General features: G+C 38.1%; 1 protein-coding gene across 5 annotated transcripts in view; it reads right to left on the reverse strand.

Annotated features, from left to right (window-relative positions):
• Positions 1 to 1,182: 1,182 nt before the first annotated feature.
• Positions 1,183 to 25,094, reverse strand: part of LOC134631543 (multiple C2 and transmembrane domain-containing protein 2-like) — a 47,784-nt gene continuing 23,872 nt past the window's right edge. For 3 of the 5 annotated variants that reach the window (XM_063480006.1, XM_063479974.1, XM_063479982.1), the window contains 13 exons: positions 22,831 to 22,961; positions 22,471 to 22,651; positions 20,206 to 20,299; positions 20,016 to 20,118; positions 19,731 to 19,833; positions 19,447 to 19,548; positions 19,267 to 19,341; positions 18,119 to 18,238; positions 14,029 to 14,142; positions 12,234 to 12,275; positions 10,364 to 10,473; positions 9,998 to 10,107; positions 7,351 to 9,492 (listed from right to left, as the gene is read on the reverse strand). In XM_063480006.1, the coding sequence (XP_063336076.1) occupies positions 9,341 to 9,492; positions 9,998 to 10,107; positions 10,364 to 10,473; positions 12,234 to 12,275; positions 14,029 to 14,142; positions 18,119 to 18,238; positions 19,267 to 19,341; positions 19,447 to 19,548; positions 19,731 to 19,833; positions 20,016 to 20,118; positions 20,206 to 20,299; positions 22,471 to 22,651; positions 22,831 to 22,961 (1,437 nt within the window). In that variant the 3' untranslated portion in view covers positions 7,351 to 9,340. Of the gene's footprint in view, positions 7,329 to 7,350; positions 9,493 to 9,997; positions 10,108 to 10,363; positions 10,474 to 12,233; positions 12,276 to 14,028; positions 14,143 to 18,118; positions 18,239 to 19,266; positions 19,342 to 19,446; positions 19,549 to 19,730; positions 19,834 to 20,015; positions 20,119 to 20,205; positions 20,300 to 22,470; positions 22,652 to 22,830; positions 22,962 to 25,094 lie in introns of those variants that run through there. The other 2 variants (XR_010094413.1, XM_063479997.1) reach the window with 2 other exon arrangements.

Consider the following 25,094-nt stretch of genomic DNA (forward strand, 5'->3'; position numbering starts at 1 on the left):
ACTGGTGGTGACAAAACAATAAGACTGAGATTACAAGAGGTAGACATTAGCTTTCTCTCAAGGCTGCCTCCGTCCATCCTTAGATGGGGTGCGGAGCTCAGTCATTCAGGACATATTCAGAATAGAGCCACTTCTCCTTCATATTTAAAGGAGCAAGTTGAGGTGTTTTGTGCATCATCTGGAATGCTTCCCGGACATCTCAAAGGAGATATGTAACAGACATGTCCGACCAAAAACAAAACCCTGGGACAAAACTGCGACACATCGATGGACAGAAACGATATCTCTTGACTGTTTTGTTAATGACCTCTTAAGCTGAAGAAGTGGTGGGGGAGAGATAGGGAAGATCTTGGCATCTCTGCTTAGTCCACAACCCCCCACAACCTGGACAAGCAAGAGAAAATGGATTGATTGATGTTAAATCGCAACCTTTAACATATAAGAGCTGATTACTTTGAAATTAGGGTTTCATTGTTTAAACCCTTTGAACAGTGTACCAGTGCAGTCGGGTGAGTTCCTCCGGGAAATTCAGCTGACCTTAAGGAGCAGTGGGCAGGCAGCATGCAATACCTGGAGACCAAATCTCCAGTGCTAAAAATCCTTAATCTTAAAAGAGACTTAGGCTGCAGTTAAACTTTTTTTTTTTTTTTTTTAAACTACAGGATAACTGTTCTAGTATTACAGGGAATTTATGACATACTGAGCAACAATTTAGACATCTGAAGGAAATCTGGAAATAATTTGCACTTCAATTATCATTAACCACTGGGAACATCTTCTGTTATTAAAAGGTACAGCATGGTCATACAACTAGCCAAAAATAGCTTCCAGGAAGATGGTTGATGACTTCTGTTTCACATAAAAGTTGAAATGTGATTTTAATTGCCCATTTGTTGTTCATTTTCAAACTTGGTTGTTTCTTTTAAATTTTAGGCTTCTTAAATAATTATGTTGGTCAACATTGTTGGCCTCAGCTGTTGTTCACCTCACCAACTATGCTGCATGTGGGGGAAATAATTATTTGATCCACTGCTGAATTTATAAGTTTGCTCACTTACAAAGAAATGAACATTCTCTAATTTTTATGGCTAGTTTCATTTTAATGGTGAGAGACAATTCAATTCAACTGTATTTATACAACACCAAATCACAACATCAATCGACTCAAGGCGACAGAAGAGACAGAATATCAAACAGAAATTTAAAAAAAAAGTTATAAATTGATTTGATTTGAAATGTTTACAGAAACTCCTTTTTTGGCTACTGCTTGGCAACTTAAAGCATCAACTCTTTCCATGGATTTCCTATAGTCTGGAGACTGGGGTATACATCTGACTTCTTGAGCATGGGGGACCTCGCGGTTTTGCAAGACTTCAGTTCATTACAGCAGTGTGTTACAAGTGGTGTTCTTTGTGACTGTGGTCCCAACAGCCCAAAACTCCACAGATCGTCCTGTGTAGTTTTGGGCCGATCCACCACCTTTCTCATAATCTTGCCTCACTCTAGGATATCTGTGTCGTGTCCTAGATGGCTTCTACAACAATAAGGATAAGAAAAATGAATGTGACTGAGCAGAAATTAGGATTTGATTACGAAGACTGATTGTCATTCCAGACTTTGCAAAACTGTTAAAAAAGGAAAGATATGAGTTGTAATAGCTTACTAAATGTAATTTCTAAACAATTGCAATGCCTCAAAAGAAAGGATAAATTGCTGAAATGGATAAACTGTTAAATTTAATGGCTAAATAGATGAAATGCCATGCTTCAGCCACAATCAAATGGAACATTGACAGTACTTTTATAGTCACTTGCTGCTGGGAGCCATAGATCTTAGGTTGTGTTGGCCACTTTAAAGATAATACTAGAAAACATTTTATATGAACTGATTCAAATGGTCGCAAGAGGTTTTCCAACTTTGAAACATAACTAAAGATCTTAATAACAACCAATGGGGTCCTTGTTTGGGGAGGTCAGAAACTGGTACTTAAGTGCTGCATCACATGACCAAATGAGTGTTTATCCACATCTAAAAATTGTCTTTAATAAATAAACAATATAGCACAATATAGTTTGAGTGCTGACTACTAAAAATGCCAGTGTCCAGCTATTTCAAGAAATTATTTAGTGGTTTAAAATTTAACATCCTCAGAAGGAACAAATGCATTTTGTGCTGGCATCTAAATGATGGCCAGGAAAGTCCACAAATACTGAAAGACATTTTTTGGTTTTTATTTGAGATTTGTTTATGACAAAAAATATTTTCCCCAACCTTTAATCTTTAAGATAAAACAACAGAAATCTTAATGTCTTACTGAGAGTTTAGCATTTCTGAAAGTTTATTTTTATGACTAAAAAAAATTCAAATACAAATGTGTTTTGATGTAATTACTTTAAATAATTGCACAATGGAATAGGTGCATCACACACATCCCGAACATCAATGGATCCTCCCAGTTGAAAAGGAGCAAAAGCTATAGACAAAAATAAACACTTCAGATTTAAATATGGCAACAAAGACAAAAATGCCTCTAAGTGCTTCAATTGAATTCAAATGTTTTGGAGGCCACAACAAGGTCTACTGTCTTGCACAGAACTTTTCTCTGTGGGTCAATACGTACTGTGTATCTTACCTGACAGTGCTGATTTTAACAGAATTTTAGGGGGGAAATCTGTAGTATATTTAGTGAGTATCTGATGCAAAACAACAACAAACACAGACAAAAGGCCAACATGACATCACTGTGTCGTTCTCACAAAAACTATTTTGCATCTCCTCTGTCAATCAGAGCTCTGAGCTGTTCATTGCCCCAGGCTCATTTGGATCAAGGTCTTTGATGTTGGCCTGCTCCGGGACATCACAGTCGAGCCACAGCCTGTGGGCAGCAGCACAGCTAGTGCACACTGCGCCTGTGATTTACCTGGACCCAGACTCCCTGTGGGATTGTAGAAACTACAGGGGGTGGTAGAAGAAGTGTGGTGTGTCCGCATGGTCAAACTCATGCTCATTAATACATACAACTAATGAATGTTGATTGACAAAGGAAAAGAGTTGTGAGAAGTAAAAAAAAAAAAAAAAAAGAAAAAAAAAAGAAAAGAAAAACTTGCCAAGGTGTCTCTATAAAATGACATTTATATAGAAATGCTTCCTAGTGCTGTAGTACTGACAACACATGTCTTTTTGTGCATTTTTTTTGGATGTTCAAAGAGGTTCAGGCTTGACTAACACTTGTCGTAAAGAATAGCCTTAAAAAGGCTGAAACCTACTGGTTATTATAATAACGCTGTTCCCTATTCTGCAAGTGCTGCTGTAGTTTCAACCTCTTGTTCTCCATGCACCTTGGAAGTGGGTGAAGTTCTGCTAGAAACCCCCATTCTGTTTCTTTAGATGGCCCCATTGTCTGAGTTGCAAAGCAGTTCTTTGGACGTGTACTAAGTATTGATTTAAAACAAATCTGTTGAATTAAAAAAAAAAATTGCAGACAAATCACTTTAAATGCAATACCAATGCACATATGTCTTACTATTTGACCGATATAGCATACAGCAGGAAAAAAAATTGACTTTTTTATTTTGGCTGTTTGCTCGTAGTCTTACCCTTTGGTAATTATTTCTTGTTGTGTTCAGCCACTCACAGACATTTCCGACTTGCTAGATGCTTCATCTCTCCGTGACATTTCAGATTTGTTGCCAGTGTGCCTGACATTCTGAATTTTTGATTCAGACCTTGTGGGCAGAATGTGCTTTAAAATGTTAGATTTCTTCTAACAGAGTCTACAGTAATTCACCTTAAAGCTCCTTTAAGTCTTCAAGTATTGGGTTTGCTTCAACAGTGCTACAGATAGCTGTGTCTAAACTGCTATCTGAACTAGATTTTCCAAAAATCTAGTGTTTGAACTGTGTACAGTTCAAACACTAGAACAGAACCCATTTTTTCTGGTGCCATTCATAATCATATTTAACTGTTTAATGCAAGTATTCAGTCACCCAAATATATGGCAGCAATGCAGTGTAGACATGGTCAAGATGATCTGCTGAAGTTCAAGTAGTGTTGCTGACCATGCCCACTCCTTTATGACCACAGTGTACCCATTTTCTGATGACAGCTTCCAGCAGGATAACTCGTTACAAATAGGATATAACGTCACAAAGCTAAGATCTTCACAAACTGGTTTCTTGAACATGCCAATAAATTCATTGCACCCAAATGTCCTCCACAGTCATCAGATCTCTGTCCAATGGAGCAACTTTGGGGTGTGGTCGAGAGTAAGCTTCACATCACTGACATACAGCTGACAAATCTGCAACTGTGTGATGCTATCATACCAAAATCTCAGGAATGTTTCCAGCACCTTGTTGAATCTGTGCCACAAAGAATTAAGGCAGTTCTGAAGGTAAAATTGGTTCCAGCACAGTATTGGTAAGTTGTAGCTAATAAAGTGTCCCATGAGTGTAGATCCTCCTGAGAACTAGCCTATTCATTTCTGTCCTCTGTAATAGACATTGGTTTTTGGTCAATATCTTTTAACTTATTTGAGCTACTAAATAGAGGACATCCTAGGCTTTCCACTGATATCTCATGTGTTCGGGTGGCCTCTTTTAGCTCCAAAGAGGAAGTAAGTCACAGAAAAGTTCAAGGGGAAGATTCTATTTTCCTTGGTTCTCAGGAGAATATGAAAACTTCAATTTTACTTGGAGTAACACTGTAAAGCATTGTGTAGCCTTTCATTCATGTCTTCTATGATACAACTTTTGTCTATTACAGTTAAAATAATTGAGCTTAAACTTGGAAATTAATAGATTTTTACAATACTGGCGGTATATTGAAAAAAATAAAATACTGAAATGATACGAAACGTACCCCTAATTACATTACAAATTTTACAAGAGATGCTTCAAAAGCCACCATCTCAACAAACACAGTAGAAAAGCTCTATAACTAACTCGAGGTTTGGAAGACTTGCTTTAGAAGTCAGCCTCAAGTTGCAACTCAAGGTACTGCCAGAAGGATTTTTTTTTTTTTTTAGCCTCACAAAGACCAGTTTGTTTGACAAATGTGATCACAGTGTACTTTGCCAGGGTCTGGTTAAGTATCCCATGACCTGGCCCTCTCAAGGAGGTGGGATGAGGCATGATTCAGTTGAACTTGGGCACATTAGGCATGTAGTGTGATAAATATATCAGGTATGTTAGAAGGCAGAGTGCCACTACTTCCAAAAATGGCCCCAATTAATGGAATTAAAGCACTTTAGTGATGCAATATAGCAGACCTACATCAGGCGTATTCTGGAGTAGCGGCGGAGTGTGAATGAATGCGTGTGTGGGTCAGTTGGCAAGGCTCCCCTGACAGAGCTCTTTGGTGTACTAGATAAATGCAAGTCCCTGGTCTTTTTGTGCTTTACTTATAATTTTTGACCAAATGTCATATTCATATTTGATGAAAGTGGTAAGGAGACATTTCTAGAGCATAGGTGCAAACTATCAATTTAGAGCCATATTAATAATAATAATAGCCAAATAAATGGGAAATATACCAGGCTTTAAAAAAAGAAACATTTTTACGTTAACAAAGTGTCTAAAAATCCCTTAAAACTACAAAATCCCAAGATGGTGCTTTGTTTTCTTTGACAATGTGACACACTGTCTGGAGACTGTTATCTAACTGAAATTGATAAGTTTCAACGTGCTGATCTGATTCCGAGCCAGCCTACTTTATCAAAACATATTAGCTGATTAACAGTTGCTGGCAAGAGGTCAACAGCAATGATGGTAATGATAATTATTCTCATCATCAGAACAATTTTGTGATAATTATACATCTCTTGTGATGAGTGGTAATATTTGGAAACAGGAAGACACAGCTGAAAAAAATTAACAGATGTGATCACACTATTTTACAAGTAGCTGACTACATGCATTGATCTGAGCTGTGTTTTAATTGGAACCAATAAGATCTCTGCGCAGAGGTAAACACGTTCAACATACTTAAAAAAACAAAAAACAAACATAGTCATACATATTACTAAAGTTTTGACAGGCAGCCAGAGGTTAAAATAAAACGTCATATGACTTGACATAGGAATTGAGACACAAGCCAAGCAGTCGAGCTTGCTGTGAGTGAAGGTGCAAACAGCTTCCTGCTAAGCAAAAAGTCTTGTGCAGTGATGGGAATCATTTAAGTGCTGTTGCCCATTAGATCGTTTTCCCACCTACACACACACATGCACACAGAGTTCATACTGGAGTTATTAATAACTTAATAAAAACTGTTAAGGATAATATTGTGCATCCACAGCTTCACGTGCAGCGCGCCTCTCTGCACACATCCAAACACAGGCACAGCTGAATGTTCTCTGGTCCGATATTGAGTTATGACAAGCCTTTCGAGACCTACTGGCCACAGTATATGTGGTTCATCATAATGCAGGTGCCACATCACATTAGTCTCCACGTGTGAACCATGATTTTACTTGGTAATTCTGAAGCCTTTTGCTGCCTATACATATTCATGCTGAGCCTATAAGTGTCAAATTGAAATGTCCTTCCAGTGTCCTTGACAGCAGGTTATTAATATTGAATACTCAAGTCAACATTATAACTAGATGAAGAGATATACAGGTCATCACCTGCCACAGTCTCCACACCTTCTGTCCTCAGACAGTTGGACAAATCATCAAATTATTGCATATATTGTGTAGCACCGTCCAGGGTATTATATGCATATCGCACTGAGCAGCTATTTGTCAACAGGAAGTGTTATTAATGAAACAATACAATGTTAACAAGACTCAATTATACTCAAATGCGATATCTTAAGCATCTAATGAGGTCAATCCTCAAATAGATTTGTAAAAAAATGTATACAAAAATATTGTTCTTGTATTACTTGAGACCAGGTTTCCTCTAATTTTCCTCATTTCTCATTTAAGAGGCAGCTAACTGAGAGCCCACGCGCTCTGACTTAAAAGCCATAAAACCCAGGGTATTACTCTGAACAGCAACATCTTAACTATTCCAATTCTCCAATCCTTAAATTAGTGAGGCTGTTGTTGCTTGTGGCTGGTTTTAAAATCCACCTCCTGAGCCGTGTGCAGCCCGGTACCGGAGGATTGTCTGGCTGCTGTGCTTGATAGGATGCTGGCTGCAGGCATCTCGTCACAGCAGCTGAGAGGAGGTCAGGCAGGTCCTCCTGCTTGTGGCGACGCCCAAGGGCCATCAACGCAGCGGGGAGCCCGGGCGCCGGTGAGGTCTCGCACGGCTTTGCCTTGCTTCATGAAAGCCTAATGAAGAGAGGGGGCTCTGAAACGGTGCTGTTAGACGCCCACAATCCTGCAGCAAGGGAGCAGGGAGAGGATAGATGACGCTTGCAGATGAATTCAAAGAGATGCAGCACAGAGCTGAGACAGTAGAGGCAGATAACATACCACAAAGTGTTTGTGTGCAGATTTATTGCTGTTAGAAATGAAGGACACAAAGTCTTCTTCAGTGATTGCCAATAATAAATAAAGTGTGTACAGAAGTGGCCCCACCCCACTAACAAGCAAAGAGTAAAAACAACAGAGTACAGTCCTCTGTATAGAATGTATGAAAGCAATCTAAAAACTTAATGTAGGCACATATCCTTGCATGTAAAAATAGGCCCATATATCATGCAAAAATAAAATTAGTCACCATTTTATGAGCACATCACTTTATCTATGCTTAAAGATAAAGGAATATGATGCATAATTTGTGGCCAACTTTACATTATTCCTTTATATAAACATATAAAAAGGTGCAAGTTAAAATAATTGCGCCTGTAAATCATCACTAACATTTAAAACCAGAGACCTTGCACTTCCAGAAAAATATACCTTTTTTAAGTAACATGTTTAATTCGAAATTTACTGTAAAGATTATTTTTCTTAAATTGCATAAAAGATTTTAAGTATGTTACGTAAATTAAAATATGTACAGGACAAACATGTAGAATCATCATATTACAAACCAATATTACAGTTGAGTTCCAGATGGCACAGCCCGAGGCAAAGAATATAAATTAAAGCAGCTTCTAATTATCAATCTTTAAGAGTAAACTGTACATAGAATGCACAGACATTAGTAAATGTTTAAAGTAATCTGTGAAAAGTCCTCAGTAAGGACATCTTTGGCTGAAAGCTGTTTAGGTGCTGGTTGAATGAGGCAGTGAATGAGGATTCGTGCCGGCTGAACAACCTGAAACCAACTCCAAGTGAGAGACCGCAGCGCTCAGGCAGTTCCTCCATCCTCCTGAAAGTGTTTTTAGGTGGGAATCCCACACAGCAGCATCGGGTCCAGTATTCATACAGTCTTCCATCCACAGTGCATTCTACAAGACTTTCTTCTTCCTGCTCCCTCTCAGCTCACTGTACTGAACCTGGAAATCATCACATTTTATAAATTTAAAATATCAAACAAAAGTACCTGAGACAACAACAGACATCACTCAACAGAAGCGAGCAGTTTAAATTCTTCCCATTTATGAAGTGAAAAGCAGCCAGTTCTCAAGGTAGATTACAGGGTGCGTACTTTGATATTCTGATAATGGAACGGTATATTATCTTGTACACAGTGGTCAAAAAAAGAAAAAAAGATTAGTTTAAAAGTTTAGGATACTTTCATCATTAAGTAAAATTAAAATGTGTTTTTTTCACTTGTAATATTTTTTTTGCAAATGAGAAGAAGAAAGTTCTATCACTACCAGCACTGAGAGGGAGACCCATAGTCATCATTCATACACAATAACAACAAAACAGAGATACTGGAGAGTCACCGTTACTCAACCCAGTGGCCCAAGGGCATTGTAGAAGGAGAAGAGACAAACGGGGTCAAACAGCTTAGAGAGACAGAGACTGTGAGGAGCAGAGACGACGGCGGGTAAAAAGAGAGAAGACAGAAAGGAGAGTGGGAAGAAAGAGAGGAGAGGTCAGCACGGAGATCATGTGCAAGAGGAGGAATGAAAAAGAAACTTGTGAATAGTACTCACTTTAAAAACAATGTTTATATAGCTTATAGGTGCAAGGTAACCATTTTGAATCTTACTGAATGTAAGATTCAGTAGGACCCCATAACACTCACGACAGCTTTTGAAGCTGAAGTGTTGGTAAGTACGAACAGGAGACACCAGCAGCAGCAGCAGCGTCTCCCGTCTCAGCCTGGGAACAGCCTGCGTTACAAAGCTGCTAAGCAGCAGACCTCCACCAGGGATGTATCGGGACCAAAACACAACCAAAATTATACAGGGCTACATAATTATACAGATGGAGCTAATTATACAGACAAGAGTAAAGAATGCCTGGGAGTTGTTGTAGTAAGATGCAAAGCTAGCTGGCTCTGGGATTTTGGGCTTCCTGGCCGGCTGATCCAGCGGAGCTTACCTTCTGCACATCTGAAGGCACCCTCGACAGGAAATCAAGCACTTCATTGTTGTCAATGCTGTACGGGTTCCGTAATTTCTTGGTGAATTTATTGATACCTAAAACAAAAGTTCACACCAACATATCATTAACACTAGTCTCCTGTGGCTGTGCTCTTTGTTTCCATACAAACAATTACTTGCAGGGGAGACTCATGCTGTCCAAGAAATATTGCTTTGAGTATCCCCAGTATGTGCCTTTTTTGTTGTGTTATTGTCACTTTTTATAGCTGGAAGACTTACACCACTTTACACTCCAGTCATTCAGCCAATAAATTTATCCAGTAAAAGTCTTAACAATAGGATATACATCATAGTCAACATCACTAACATAATAAGCTGCAAATGTTGAAAAGACACAGCCGGAAACATATGGAGCAAATACTCCTTCAACCTTACATAGCTGCTGGATAATAGAAAGACTCAAACAAAAGAGATGAAAATAAAAGTAGAGGAGGGGCTTTTTTCTACGACAAACACTTACAATAGTGGAAAAAGATTTTTGTCATCAACACAAAACAATGAACACAAAAGAAATGAAATAATTACCACATCTACAACTCACCCCATATTAAAACTATGTAGCGTATAGGGATGAAGTATGTGATAATTGCTGCAGTGATGAACACCAACAAAGCCAAGGCTGACAGGAACGGCATGGTCCAGTTGAACGTGCTGACAAATAAGAAAACATCAGAGTCAAGGAAGGATTTTCTTTCTGCATTAATTCAGTGAAAATAAACATAAAGTACAGTACTTATTAGAGCAATATAAAAACATAGAACAATTTATGGAAAATAAATGATGCACAATTATTAACACATTTCAGGAAAATGACAAATTTAAAGTCAGTCATAAACATGTCTGATTCCTGAATTGGAAAAATCAAATGGATACAGCTCTGAAATTACAATACATTCTTATCTCTTACTTTTTAATCCTCTCCCCTAAACAAGCGATCCCGTCGAGAAGGTTTTGAACGGTGAGGATGATGTCTTGGACCATGTGGATTTTCTCTATGAGCCCTTTCCTCTCGGACTCCTAAAGCAGCAAGAAAAAAAAAAGACAAAGAAAAATCTGCTTTGGAAAACACTCAAAGCCAACACAGTGGTCATGAAAAAACTGCAAAAAACAACAACAACAAAAAAATTAAGAAATACAAAGCATTTTCAGTTTTTGCCTAATGTGGCAAATTTTATTTGGAGCAAAAATATTTTTAGCAAAAAGAATAAAGCTCTCTCAAAGATGTGAATTAAAAAAAGGTAATGAACAGTAATAGTGTAAACTGTGTTGTTTTAAGTACTAATTAAAAATGAAGGACCGTGTCTTCATGGTTCTAATTAAAGGTTTTGCACCGGTTGAAAATATTCCTACAGTAATAGCTTGTGACAGACTGACAGACATGCACCTCATTAAATTACTCTTAATGCTTGCAATCAGCACCAAACAAGCTTTGGTTTTTGCTAAGAGAGTTACTTAATAAATGTTATGGTGCAATATCCACCACTTTTTGCTCTCCCTTCTAAATATAATAATAATAATAAATTAAAAATAAAGGCTGAATAAAATAATCTCTTGTATATAGAGTTTGTACTGGACTTCAGTATTATTTATTACACATTTGAAATAAAGTATGGACACTTGAAAGTAGATTAAACAACAAAAATTCTGTGGGAATTTGCAGGCTCGAGTATAAACTAACCATGCCTGTTCAGCTTTGTTTGCTCAGACTGATAGCTACAACATTTCCAAAACCGCAGCTTTGATCAATACCAGGAAACCAAACCCGTAAACACACTCATTCAACTCTGATGAAGAGTGTCTGCAAAATGTGAATGCAAAAAAAAAAGAAGGAAAAAAAAAAAAAGCAAGTTAAGATGTGAAAGGACTGGACATTGCATTATGAAAGAGACAGAGTATCGTTCTCAGGCTGCTCCAGATCCCAGGAGGAAAAATGACTTTTAAGTAAACAGAGGAGGCCAGATCCTCTGAAGATCTCTGGAGTGAGCGCCAGACTTCAGACAGCGACATGGCCACATGTCCACATCAAATGCGTTGAGACTAAAGAAGGGTTATAGGTCCAAAGAGAGGATCTGCGGTATGTGTGGATGGTGGGGGGGCAGCGTTAGTTATTGGGGGACAGGGCAAAAGGATATTCCAGATGCACAGTGACTCAATGTGAAAAACCACATGTGAGGCAAATCTCGCTTCACCTCAGTGAAGTATCCATCACTGCACTAAACCACTTCAGCCATTTAAGGGTCACGTTCCCACTGGAACCAGTATGAGAACCACTTTAAATCAGGCCAATGCCGGCCATTCAAAATGTCCACAATAAACTCCTGTCACCCTGAAGAAATATTTCATTGCCTGAAAGCATTTTAACACTTTCAAGATAAACTTTCAAAATGAGCTCTGAAAAAGCATGTCTAAGTGCCGTCATTAGTTCCATATTGATGGTATTATATGGTGTGTTAAGCTGAGGGACTTTCCAAATGCAGCAGAACCCTTTTCCCCACCCCTCTATTTGCATATGAATGTGTTTTGACAAGTGGAAACGGGTTGGTGAGGTCTTCATTAAGCTCAAATGTCTTTTGGTAAGCACAAGTTTACAAAAAAATACAACTGGTGCTTGACAGGAATCAAAATGCATCAGAAGATTTAGTACTGAATAAAAAGCTTAGCAACACAGACCCATAGATCAGAGGGAGATACCTTTGTCAACATGAACAAAATGAAGCTAAATTCTTTTTTATTGAGCAGCATACAAAAGTCAGCAAACACCTGGCAGAGGCGCATACCTTCTCATCGTCTTCATCCTCATCCGCCAAATCCATGTTGGTCTGAAAGAAATAATTGCAACGGAGAGGTGAAATTATAAGAATTTCATTATCAGACTTAATAAAGTTTGTCTCACTGGGACTGTGAGATGACCCTGAGATCAGTCTCCTGAAACACTTTGCAGAAAATCTGACCAACACAGGACACAGTGGACTTTTCAGGAACTAATAGCTAATCAATACCTTTCCATCAGCACCGGATCACAATTGCTTGTATGTGAGAGAAATAGCTCAACATGACAAGCCCACTTAGCGGTGCTGTGTGTTTTAGCATGATTCAGCTCATTGTTTTTGTTTCTCCGCTCTCATCTTCACTGTTTTGGTTTCGCACCCCGATCATCTAATCTTAGCCTACTACCTAAAATCAGCATCTAGCTAGTGCAGCATTAAGAAGTCAAACCCCCAGCAGTTGCCTGGCTATTTTCAGGCTACAATGAGCATAAACATGCACATTTTTCCGACTCAAGAAAAAACGCTTCTTGCCATATATCAGTGTTATGTCTAAACCTTGCTTCTGCTGCCCACAACATGGCAAAAAAAAAAATCTTTACTCCAACATTGACCTTTTGTTCTGATCTGTAACAGGATGCTGCACTTAAAAAAATAAATAAATCCATGTAGGTTATTTCACATGATAGATTTGTCAATTTTGTGTGTTTTCAGGTTTGAAATGGACATGATATCAGATATAGTTAAACCCAAATATGCTCAGAGTTTGTATATGATGAGTTTTTGAATGTTTGCTTGTTTATTGACCAAACTTTAACTTTTATTGTTTTATAGTTAGAAATAAAAACTTTAAATCAGTTGCGGAGGGCGTTGCATTGATTTCCAAAGTAAATTCTATAAATCTTTACCCTATGCTTCCTTGTGACAAATGAATTTATGTGCATGATCTGATCAACATGCAGATCTGGATTTTTGAGGACATATACACTGTATACTTACATATATAGAGCCGATAATGTTTTCTGCAAAAAATTTGCCCACTATTTTTAATGTTCTAAATTGTTACTTATTTTGATAATCAACTGATCATTTGACTTATGTATGATTGTATATGCTTTAGTCAAATTAAAAAAAATAATACTAATGTTTTACAATTTTCTTACACAGATCACCTGAAAAATTAATTAATTGGGAAAAAAATAGTCAACACATTAACTGAATGTGTATTGTTGTGTGAGCAGAGCTTGGTGTATAAAATTTGCTACCATGTATTCTGTGTTGAACTACCATTAATACATTCTCTAAACAGACCTTGTGTTTCACATTCAATACTTCTTCAGAGTGTTACATTGGGGGGAAAAAAAGCAGGGAGCATTGTGACCTTGTGACATTGTAGGAGATAAAAACTTTTTTTCTAATCTGACCAGTCACAACAAGAACAGGGCAGCAGGCCAATTACAGTGAAGCCGAGGACAAAAACTAGAGGAGGAACGGGAAAAAAGAAAACTGCGTTAGTAAAGGACAAGCGCTGTAAATTAGCTTAGGCTATAATGGTCTGTTACATTAGTCTATTCAGTGAGTTTTCAATGCTTATGTATTATGTGTTATTTTATTATTATGTATTATGTAGCCATGTGCGACGGGTTGCTATGGAAACATACCAGCCTTTAATTATGAGAACAAAATGTGGCTTAAGGGGCTGTTTTTCTACAAAATAAAGAAATAAGAAGCGTGAATAAGAGCCAGCAGGTCATTTGGCAGAAAGAGGAGAAGATGGATAAGGCTGACAAAGCTGCTCTCAACTCACCACATCCTGGCTGACCCGTCCAGATTGGATCTGTAGGTAGTTCCACGAGATGAGCAGAACAAAGGAGAGGGGAAGCATATAAAACTCCCAGTACCATACTGTCACCAAAAACACCTGTGGGCAGAGGGTCCAGAAATTAGACATCAATGAAGGCAAAAGGGGAAGCGTTACATTTCAGATCAACCAAGCAGGAATTCGATCTGTTATTAAATTGATTGTAAGATAATTGGTCAAGCTAATGAAGGCTGCCCTACCATTATACAAACTCTGCACACTAATTCCAGTTAGATTGCATATGCTGTGCAGGTATAGATGGTATATAAATGGCTAGAGGCTCTAGGTCTAAAAAGTGATGCCAATCTGCTGTTAAAGGTGAAGACTCCTTTGGTTGAAGAATCAAGTTTAATTCCATATTTATATATTCTTTGTTGCGTTCAAACCTCAATAAACACTTTGCTGATGAGTTAATGGTCTAAGTCACATGTTAATGGTCTTTGACATGATATCTAATAGAAAATGATGTCCATCCGATCCTGAATTAGAGTATAATTGATTGGAAGATAAATAGAGAATAAGCATGGCTACCTTGAGATTGGCAAGTAGTTACCCTGTGAGTGTGCAGTGCCCTTGGTTTCTCAGTCAGACCTACTGCTTGTTTTTCATATCCAGTTAAAAACAAAAAAACAAACAAACAAACAAAAACGCACCCAAGACGGTGACTGCCAAAAAACTCAGCTTTAGGATTCAAAAGAGGACTACGCAAACCAACTGGTGACATCATCCATCCTGTATATACAGCAAAAGAAAACCATTCTGCTCAGTTGGACTTACTCTTACTCCTGACTATGCATTGACATTAACCACATAGCTCTAATTGCTCCATCTCTTTCATCTTCTGTACATTAAAGCTGACCGATTCACTACAGCCTCAGGGAGCTTCTGTGTGAATATGCAATTAACATCCATAATGGCACTTATGATGCACATTCCACCTGTGTGACTAAGGTAAAAAGGATAAAGAAACATAGCCTGTGATATCTCAATTGCATGGCTAAATGGAGCTATAAAATAATCCTATCAGAGAGGTAGTACAAGCCAAAACGGCAGCAGGCCAAAATCATTGGGAAGGGTTTACAGGTTTTTATATGCTAATAAAAATAGAAGAGAACATCTGGTGAAGACATCACTCTCCTCTGAGGCACCAACTGACATAAAAGATGGCAGATCAGTGCCGCCCCTCCCACCACCAGCACCACCACCTCCGCCAATATCACCACCACCATCAGCTTTAATGTGCAAAAAGCCAAGCACGCTCTTGCCTGTGTTATCACAAGCCAAAATAGGGCCTGGGAGAGGAGATGAAACCAGTTCCTCACTGGAAGGGTTATGTTTTATTAGTGAGGACTTTGTAATGACTGGGAAAGCGAGGGTAAGGGGAAAGCCAAGTCACGCTTTAGTGGAAATGTATACTCAGCCCATAAAGATTGTGATAATTGTAGCCCATTTCAGCTTGAGAAGCATTACACAGTCTTCAACAGCAAAAGGGGACTTTGGGAATACAATCCACATCACAGGAAAAAAAAAAGGGATATGTTATGCTGGGACAGCTACTGAACTGGAGGCTGGCGCATTTATAGAAAGCAGCAGGATTTCCACACTCATGTTTGGGGGAAGGGTTTGCATGGCACAAAAACCACTTCGGACCATTCATTGTTTTTTTAGTGTGAACATGTGAGTGAAGAGCACACCTAGTGCGCCCACAAGTAACAATTATGGCATAATACTAACAGTTAAAATGTAGTCTAACAGTGGTATAAGTGGAAAAGAGTCATACAGTCGCAAAACTGAACACCCACCCAAAATTTAAAACGATTCCCTAACATTAAACATCATAAGCTAATGGCTATGCCAGAATAAGTAAGGATATAGCAGTCAAACCTTGAAGTCTAAGCACTGGTTTTTGGTCTACATATTCATGTGTTATAAAATGAAGAATGAGTGAGAATAAATCTTGTAACACTGAGCGCGTTACCCATTCCCTAAAATACCGGCCAGTGATGAACCATTATAAGAACTGTTACAAATTTAACATGGCTTTATCTCCAATTATTTCAGCACTTTAAAAGTCACTAGACTGACAGTCACTTACATGGTTTAAAGGATTATGTAACCTGCTGTAAAGGAGTGAGGAGGGTTAGAGCAATACTGTAAATGCACTGTGGACACGCTCCAAAATCAATCAGTTTTGGATGAACAGACACAATTTATCTTGCCAATGTTAGTGTGTAGTTTATATTGCAAATCTAGTTCAAAACTATATAAATTTCATGTATATATTTTAAAAGGCATTAATGTGACTTAAAAATTATTTAGAGACACTGTAAGATGCCTGTAGAGTCTCCTTTTAAGAAATAGTTGATACAAAATTGCCAGAAAATAACACATAGAATTCAAAAAGACTATGAGGTGGATGCACATGTGACCACACTCTTTTCAGTATTGTTCCTGCATTTTTTGTGGGGTGACAGATGAGAATATGAAAAAAGGAGTGCTATTTGGAAACAGGCTCAGTGTTTTTTTTTTCCCTTGACTCAGAGCACGGACAAGAAATGGTAACCCATAAAAAGAAAAGCTAAACACCAAGTGCTATTTCAGAAATAAAGTAAAGGAGAGGAACAGCATGTGATCTATTATAGTTCAATGGTTAGGACAAGACTAACACCTTTGGGATTGAGGCTTCTCACTGAGATAACCACTACCTAACAAGGCACATTTAAAGCATACTGCACTGACGAAAGCTCTTTGTCTAACTGACAATCGGCAGATGGTGCAGGTAGCTCGTCACTGTATCCTGTCATGAGGAGTGAAGCTCTGATTCATTACGCTTATGCGGTGGTATTAAGCAGCCATTTATTTCTTCTCGCTGAGGCTTGAAAAGGCAGCGAGCATTAGTGTGAAAACATGAGTACAGATGGTACTGTCTTTCAAACACCGAGATGCAGTGGGAGGATGTGTGTGTACATTGTGCACTTGTTCCTGCTTGTATGATGTCGCCGTCAGCGTATGTGTGTCTGAGCTGTCAGGTAAAATAATAATATCATTGCTTATAATCAACACAGTATGCACGCTACATTCTTCATAATTATGTAAATAAGAATCTTCTTCACTGGGAAAGTAACATATATTGTAATAAAGACCAAATATTGCAAACAGTTTCTTATTAAAGTACGCTGACCCTGACTTTATCTGGGACGGCACAGCTTAGATCAATGTAATCCCAAGCTGAAAAATGAAATGCACGACTCAGAGCTAAAACACAGAGAGTGGCTGCTGCTCAGATAACAGCTCTGTGCTGCAGCTCCCATTTTTCACGGCAAATTGAACAAACTGTACCACTGGCTGGCTTACAGTATCTCTTTTAGTCTGTTAAGAAAGTCTAAACGCTTGACATAACTTTATTGCCACCTACAGGCCATGAGCTGCAAAAACAAAAGGAACTTTAGGTGACCTTGATTGCTTGCATAGTTAATGAACAACTTGCTGTATGCCATTTTTATCACGCCAGATCTCTGAAAGAATAATTCCAAAAAGGATCAGCAACCACTTTATTTTGTAGTTTAAAGACAGAGGCTGAAAGGCTACTCCCATGTTTCTGTCTTCACATTTGCTTTAACACTTGTCTTCAACAATGACAGGACGGAGAATCAGCCTTATCTCTGAAGAGCCTTTTAATTGAACTTCTGTCTGCATAATGGGGTCTAAATCAAACCGAGCACAGACCGGACAGAGGGTTAATGAGTTGTCAGGGAAGCAGAACAAAAATAGACTATCTCGACTCCAGTGGGACTCTACTCTCTCCAGCTGAGGCTTAACTCTACATCCAGGAGACATGCAACACTGAAAGCGTCCACTCCAACACAGAGCCAGGGCCGAGCCTGTGTTTCTGCTGAGCCCAGTGCTGCATTGATTAAGATTCTCTCTAGGAGGGTTCAAGTAGGGGTTGGCCAGACTGCGGTTGTCTTCCGCAGCCTTGGAGGGAAAACAGAGGGAAATGCAGATAGTGTGTTGATAAGCAGTTAAAGCACTTCACCAGGAAGGCTAGCAGGCTCCTCTGAAAACTCTCCCACTGGAAGCAGCTTTTGATGTACTGCAGAGTCGACATGATTGCCCTGTACAATGTCTGAACACGCATCACGTTCCTGGCCAGAGCCTGAAAGACAAACACACAAAGCAGTTAAATACTGCAGTAGCTGCGTTGAAAACATGGTCATAGTTGATACTGATTTCAGGGTATTTGGATTTAATTCTGTAAGGAGTTCCACCCATACCACACTTCAAAAAAAAAAAAAAAAAGCATCCAGTCAGCTCGAGGAATAGCGAGAGGAGCTGGTATGCCTTGGCATGAGCCACTCTGGTCAGGGGGCAAAAAATGTCAGTAATCTGACCTGATTTCATCAAACAGGTCTTTCGATATTAAAACAGACTGAAAACCTGCACGTTACAAACCGAGTCCACGGTGTGTGTAAGCCAATTTTGGCGTTAGTGAGCAATGTATTGTCTGACAACAATGAGTCTTTGTGGGAAGTACAGACAGTCAGGCACCCTGTCTCGCACCCTGTCTTGCACACTGTATATCAAACTAATGTAGCAGAACAGTGAACAAGAATTCAGTCAAAGTTGGCCTCAATTAAAGCCCAATTCAACTAATTCAAGGAAAGAAGGTCTGCTTTTGGAGTCATTTTGCTTTCCAGAGAAAAGAAAAGGAAAAAAAAAGTACTTCATTTTTTATGTCCATTTCTTAAAGAGCTAATTGATAAAAACATGTTAACATTTGTTCAATTTGTCATGTCTTTTTTTAGTTTCCAAATAATTTTTTGGGTTGAAGTTGCAAATATTTCAGCATCACAAAAATATCACATTTTTTAAAATCATTTTTATTTAACATCTAGCACATTTGTTTAAAAACATGTTTTCAACCAGAAAAAACTGAAAGTGTGACTTTTTGCTCACAAAATAATTTAAATTGATTATCAATATAATTGTAGACTCATTTTCTGCACATTTAAAAAAATGTTCCAGCTGAGTTTCAGAAGACTTAACCAGTGAAAAAATAAATAAACAAGCAACTTAAAATTTTAATTTGATGTTATGGAAAGACAATTTGTTTACTTTTTCCCCATTCATAAATATACTTTGTTAACTATGAATCGTGGATAAATGTAAAAATATGTATCAAACCTTTTTGGAGAACTTGGGATTGTCCTCCATAAAATACCTCTCCTTTGGCTGGAAGGTTCTAATACTTGCTCTGACCTGATTAAAAAAAAAAAAAAAGTGATAAAGTAATAAGAAGACGACAGAATGAGGCCTGCCTTTCAAAGCCATCGTGTCCTCATTGCAGGGTGAACCTTTACTTACAGGGTTAAAAATAACCTCCAGCTCCAGAGTGATGCTCCCCTTCGACAGCTCGCCTAAGTCCTCTTTCTTCAGCGGGAAGGCAATCTGTTGTCCCCTGCGGATCTGCAGGACAGAAAGGGCATCAGGTGCTGAACTCAGCCATGAACCTGACCATCAGTCACGCTGGATTACATCTTAGCAAGTCTTCAGCCTGCTGGAGTGTTATCGCCCTCTTCACTTTAATTTAGACAGAGTGCAAATAGATTATTGTCTACGTCACAGACTCTTAGTGAGGTTGTACGTACCAAAAGCAAAGGAATGGCAACTTTTCCAAGGAAGTCTGGCGCCTTGTCTCCATCCTCATCAAAGATAGTCACCACCAGAACATCATGAATGTCTTTGACAGGGCTGCAGAGACACAGAACGAGGTCAGATGCCTACAAATCAGCACACCGTATAGCAATATGTCAGGATATTTCAATTTATTTGTAAAACAGTAAAACGGTTCAGTAATGTAAGAAAAGTAATGTTCAATAATATGTTTCAGTTTAAATAACAAAAAGGGTGTGGAAACAGAAACCCAAACTGACAATGTAAAGACTGTATTCCATTCTGGGTTTAGGCTTTTGTAGACCGTGTGGGTTTGTAGTCTGTCGTTCCCCAGTTCCAGCACACAGAAAGGGTCACTCTTGCCTGCAGAACACAACACTCAAAACTTTATAGCAGGGCTTGTGTTTCATTTAAATTTGTCATTAAGACGAATCTAAATGCATGAAATACCATTTAAATCAGCAGCCATCAGATCAGTAGCCTTAATAACTTTGACTTGAAGGAACCCAACGTCACGAAGATTTGTGAGGGACCTTTTTAAACTCTGGAGAGACAGTAAGCAGACAAGAAAAATTAGGTTTGGCAAACCTGCAAAGCATAAATAGAGTGTTTAATTCAGCAGAGAATGCACAAAAATAAGAAATCCTTCAATCTAAAACCAGATTTATGTGACAGCATAAGATGTTACTTCAGGTTCTCCGCAATACTCTTAACCATAAAACCTTTTGAGCCTTACAACCTTAAACCTTTTGACGATGCTAGTTGAGGGAGGCATCAACTAAATTTATTTATATTGCAAAACAAAAATTTTCTTTGCAAGTTTTAGGCATCAGCATTTTCCACTAAACCTTAAATACACTATCAAGGCACGTGCTCAAAACAGTCCATACTTGTAACTGGGCTGCCACACAATTGCAAATGAATGCTTACCAAAGTACGTTACACATCACAAGCAAGCATCAAGTCACTGCAAGTATTTTCATACTTTTCTGGCATGAAAAGAAACCAGTGGCTGCAAATCTAACATCTATAAACTAGCATAGCACTTAAAGTGAAAGCTTTTGATAACAGCGTTTAAGGCAGACTGCAATGGGGTGGTGTCTCCAAAACAATCTACTATAGGTAGTTATTCCTCTCTGTACATGATCAAGTACAGTTTACCAAATGGCTACAATCTGGACCTGTTTTCCCTTCTTGGGCTAAATTTATTTCTGTCACGGCATCTCTTTTCATTGCTAGTCTAGCTGCATGATCAGGTTGCATTTCCAGACCTTAAATTTCTTAGATGTACACAGACACATCTGCCTAAAAGCAGCTTGTCACGAAAGAATGCCATTTGCGTAACACAGACCTAGCAGTAACCCATTACCAGGCACATACTGCCATCTCTTGGCCCTTAACACAGAGCGCAGAAAGGGCTGTAGGTTTTCAGGATGACTTTGACTTAAATATTAAATATTTACACTTCAGTTCTTCAAACTTGTATTTTAAGCCCAATTATTAGTTTAGTAAATGCGTGTTTTTAGCCTATGTTAGGGTTAGATGTGATGTTTGCTCAGTTTTTCTTGGCATGTTTACTAGCTTTAATAAACAGAATACAGCCACCCTGAGTTAGCTCACTTAGCTGAAGATATTTAAGATTAATATTTATTTTTCTCTTTTAAAGTCGTGCCAAGGGCGTATTTTCTGAGTTACTGTCGAAGCTAAAGGATGGAGTTGTGGAGGACAAAATAAAAATTAGAACAAAACCCCAAAACATGGATGTCAAAATGTTTTTTGTTGTTGTTATTTGTTAATGCACTGGATTATTTAAAAACAAGCTTAATGACAAACATGGTTTACTATACGGAACGTATACGCAGCATCACTCTAGACGCTATTAGCTAATCATTCAGCAAGTATGGCATAAAATGCACCAAAATATTAGAATTAAATGTACATACTAGCCTAAATGTAAACTGTGGCATTAATACTTTTGTTTTAATTTGCTTCTGTATTACTTTACCTATATTAGTATCATTCCCCCAATGTAAAGACTTTTCCCATTTTAATATTTACATTATAATTTAGACATTTAAAAAAATGTAAACATATACAGTTACACTTGTGTATTATTTTCCACCTGTTTTCAAAATGTGTTGTTGGGCACTGAGCTCAGCTCTCTTAAAGAAATGTCATAAGAAAATATAGAAATAAATAGAAGGGGATAAGATGAAAAGTATGCATAAATAAGTGAATCAATTACTTTTAAAACTGACAAAATAAACAAAGTAGCAGGTTTTTGCATGACATATGAATGCTGGAACTTTTTTTAATGAAATTATTTAAATTAAATCATTAATTATGTGTGTTTAACAGCACACCATTATATTTATTTTGTTATTAATGTATCAATATTTGATTTTTGTAGTTTCAGCACACTTTTACAATCACGTAGCAGCAGTGCCAGCGTTCAGTCCTTCAGATAGAGTTCGGTTGTAAATATACACCTCAGGCAATTTAAGTCAGAGAAAAACAGCCAGATAGTTTTAAGGTGGCAAAAAGACAATACACAAACAACATCTTGTGGAATTGATGCCAATGACAGCTAATCATATTCTGAGAGCAGAGAATAGGCTTGTTCAAAGTGAAAAGGCATGTTAAAGTGTTTATATATTTAAACATGTTGGTGGTAGAGTGCAGTATAAATAGAAGTTAAACGGCAAAAATACTGACATAGTTGTCCAGCTGGTTCTGAAGTTCACGGGGTTCACTGAGTGGTGCGGCACAGAGGTCGGAGATGGAGACGCCACTGCACGTGGTCAGCGTAAGGAGGCAATACACGTGTCCTCCCCCATATTCCATTTCTATCAATTGCCTTTGATCGAAAGGAATTTTTGACAGGTTCACGCAACGCCTGTACACACACAAGTTCCACATATTTGGGCCAGATCAAACACACACACAAAAAACAAAAACATGCAAAGAGCTTTCATTTAAAAAAAAAAAAAAAAAAAAAAATCCAGAAACCACTTTTTATTTTAATTAAAGGGCAAGCACACACAAATAAATACTGTAATAGCTGAACAAACTCACTTCCCCAGGGATTCCGCAGCCTTTCGTCCTTCCTTGGATCGGAGCTCCACCTCCAGATATTCCGGACTGTTGAAAAACTGTTTGAAGGTGAACCTTTCTCTCCACTGAGGATTTGGCACTTTGCAGTGATCCTGAATCAAAAAGAAAAAGAAAACTGTTTAAAAGTTGTTTTAAAAAATTCACAACAATTAACAATGACACTGAAATTCACTTTAAAGTGTGAAGAAACATTATTCCCGTGTTTTCTCAATTATTTTTGTCTAAATGCTGTCAAAGTCAGCGTATTTGCAAAGTCTTCAAAACACAGACTTGACTGACGTGTTTGTAGATTTCCAGCTGGCCCTTTATTTAAAATTCAGAAAAGTATCTGCATCATGTCCAGATGTTAACTTTAATTGTTTTTTTTTTTCTAAACAGACTATTTTGGGGGTTTAGCAGCTTCTGATAGACACATCAGAAATTTCCATCTCACATTAGGAGACGGATAGGAGAACAGATAATTACCGTCACTTTGCACCTGGATATAAGACAAGGAAAAGAAAATCAGCAATGCTGCTCGTTATCACGCTGCTTTGATGTGTAATGCATGATGTTGCACGATCGTGAAATAACCATCAATGACAGTACGCAGCCAACAGCGCATAAAAGTGAGCATCAGCGCCAGACATCATCCAGCTGCCAGGAGAGCTGGATGATGCAGCAGACACTGGCCATGCCATATTACACGCTGCAAAACCATTTTAGATCCCTTTCTTTTTTCATGGCTTTGTTTTTTTTCCCCATGTGATCTATGGTCACATGAAAGATTATAGGGTTAGGCTTAACATTTGCGCTACCAAAGGCATCTTTGTATTGCCTCATAAACCCAGTATCAGTTAATGGAAACCAAAAATGCTCAATGAAATACTAAGTTTTGTAAAGTGAGGTTACTTTGAACAATAATTATTTATTAGTTACCCTCACTTACGTAAAGTGCAGCAAACAAAAGAAATGTAGACTGTCTCATTTGTTTTTCCATGTACAATAATCCCAGACGACTGTGAGATCAGGGGGGCACACCATCTGTTTCAGGACTCCGTGTTTTTGTGGCTGAAGATGATTCTGACTCTGGCTGTATATTTGCGCTCACAGTCATGCTGCACAACAAATTCTGGACCAATCAAAAGTCTCCTTGATGGTATTCAGTCATGGATAAAATTCTGTCTGTACTTGCTAGGACTGAGGAGACCACTATTAACAACCAAGTCCTCAGACCCATCTGTGGAAAATCAAACCTATAAGAACCTCTGCCATGCATCTCTATTGCCTGCAGACACTCAGAGCCATCGCCGACCTTTCTCCAAAGGCAACTCCCTCCCAAATGCTCCAGGTTTGGAACATTTGTTACCTTCTTTTCTCCCCGGTCCTTGTTTTTCTGTACATTCCCAATTTGCTAGCCTTTGCTCATACATTGAACCAAAGAAAGTTTTCCATCAACACTTACTTCTGACAAGTACTTTCTAGTCTGCAAATGGGTTTAACAAGACCCCCCTGATCATTTTTTTGCTCTTTTCCTGGCACTGCTGGAAACTAGCCCTCAGTATTGCCTGGGTCTTTTTGCTTCTGCATAACAGCATCAACAATGTGAAAAAATAACTTTGAAATATCTTAATGGCAGAAGATAACTGACCTGTCACTTGGATTTTGCACTAATGCAAATGTGTGATGTTTTTAGATTCTAGCAATGTCATCTTTTTAGTTGTGCTGTCACTCACCCTGTTTTACCCTGCCTCTGCCGGTAATGACTTTAGTTCATCCCACATTTACGCTGCTATTCATAAGAATCGCCTTTAGGTGATTGTTTAATCATGCAGTGGGATTTATGTGTACAAATGTTTCTAGATTTTATAAGTGAAAACTAGTCTGCCAGCATTTTATTTAACAGGAATGTTGGGAAAATTAAAATGTGATAATTCTGTTCATCACTAGACACACAAGATATAAAATAACACTAAGACAAATGTTTTTATTTGTTAAAGAGCCTAAGACCTTTGAAAAATATAAAATCTTCTGGACTATACACCATAAACTATAAATCAATTTGAAATGCAAATCTGTTTACAGATTCAGCTATTACATCAATATTTGGATTTTTTTTATGACTTTTGAAAGTCTATTTTCAGTGCAATGGCATTAACCTCATGTGGCCCTTCTGCAAATGTATATTTTAATAAAAGCACTTTAAAGTGATTTGGGCCTAATAATCCTATAGATTTCATATCAGC

The sequence above is a fragment of the Pelmatolapia mariae genome, linkage group LG1, assembly GCF_036321145.2.
Source record: "Pelmatolapia mariae isolate MD_Pm_ZW linkage group LG1, Pm_UMD_F_2, whole genome shotgun sequence".
Lineage (NCBI taxonomy): Eukaryota > Metazoa > Chordata > Actinopteri > Cichliformes > Cichlidae > Pelmatolapia > Pelmatolapia mariae.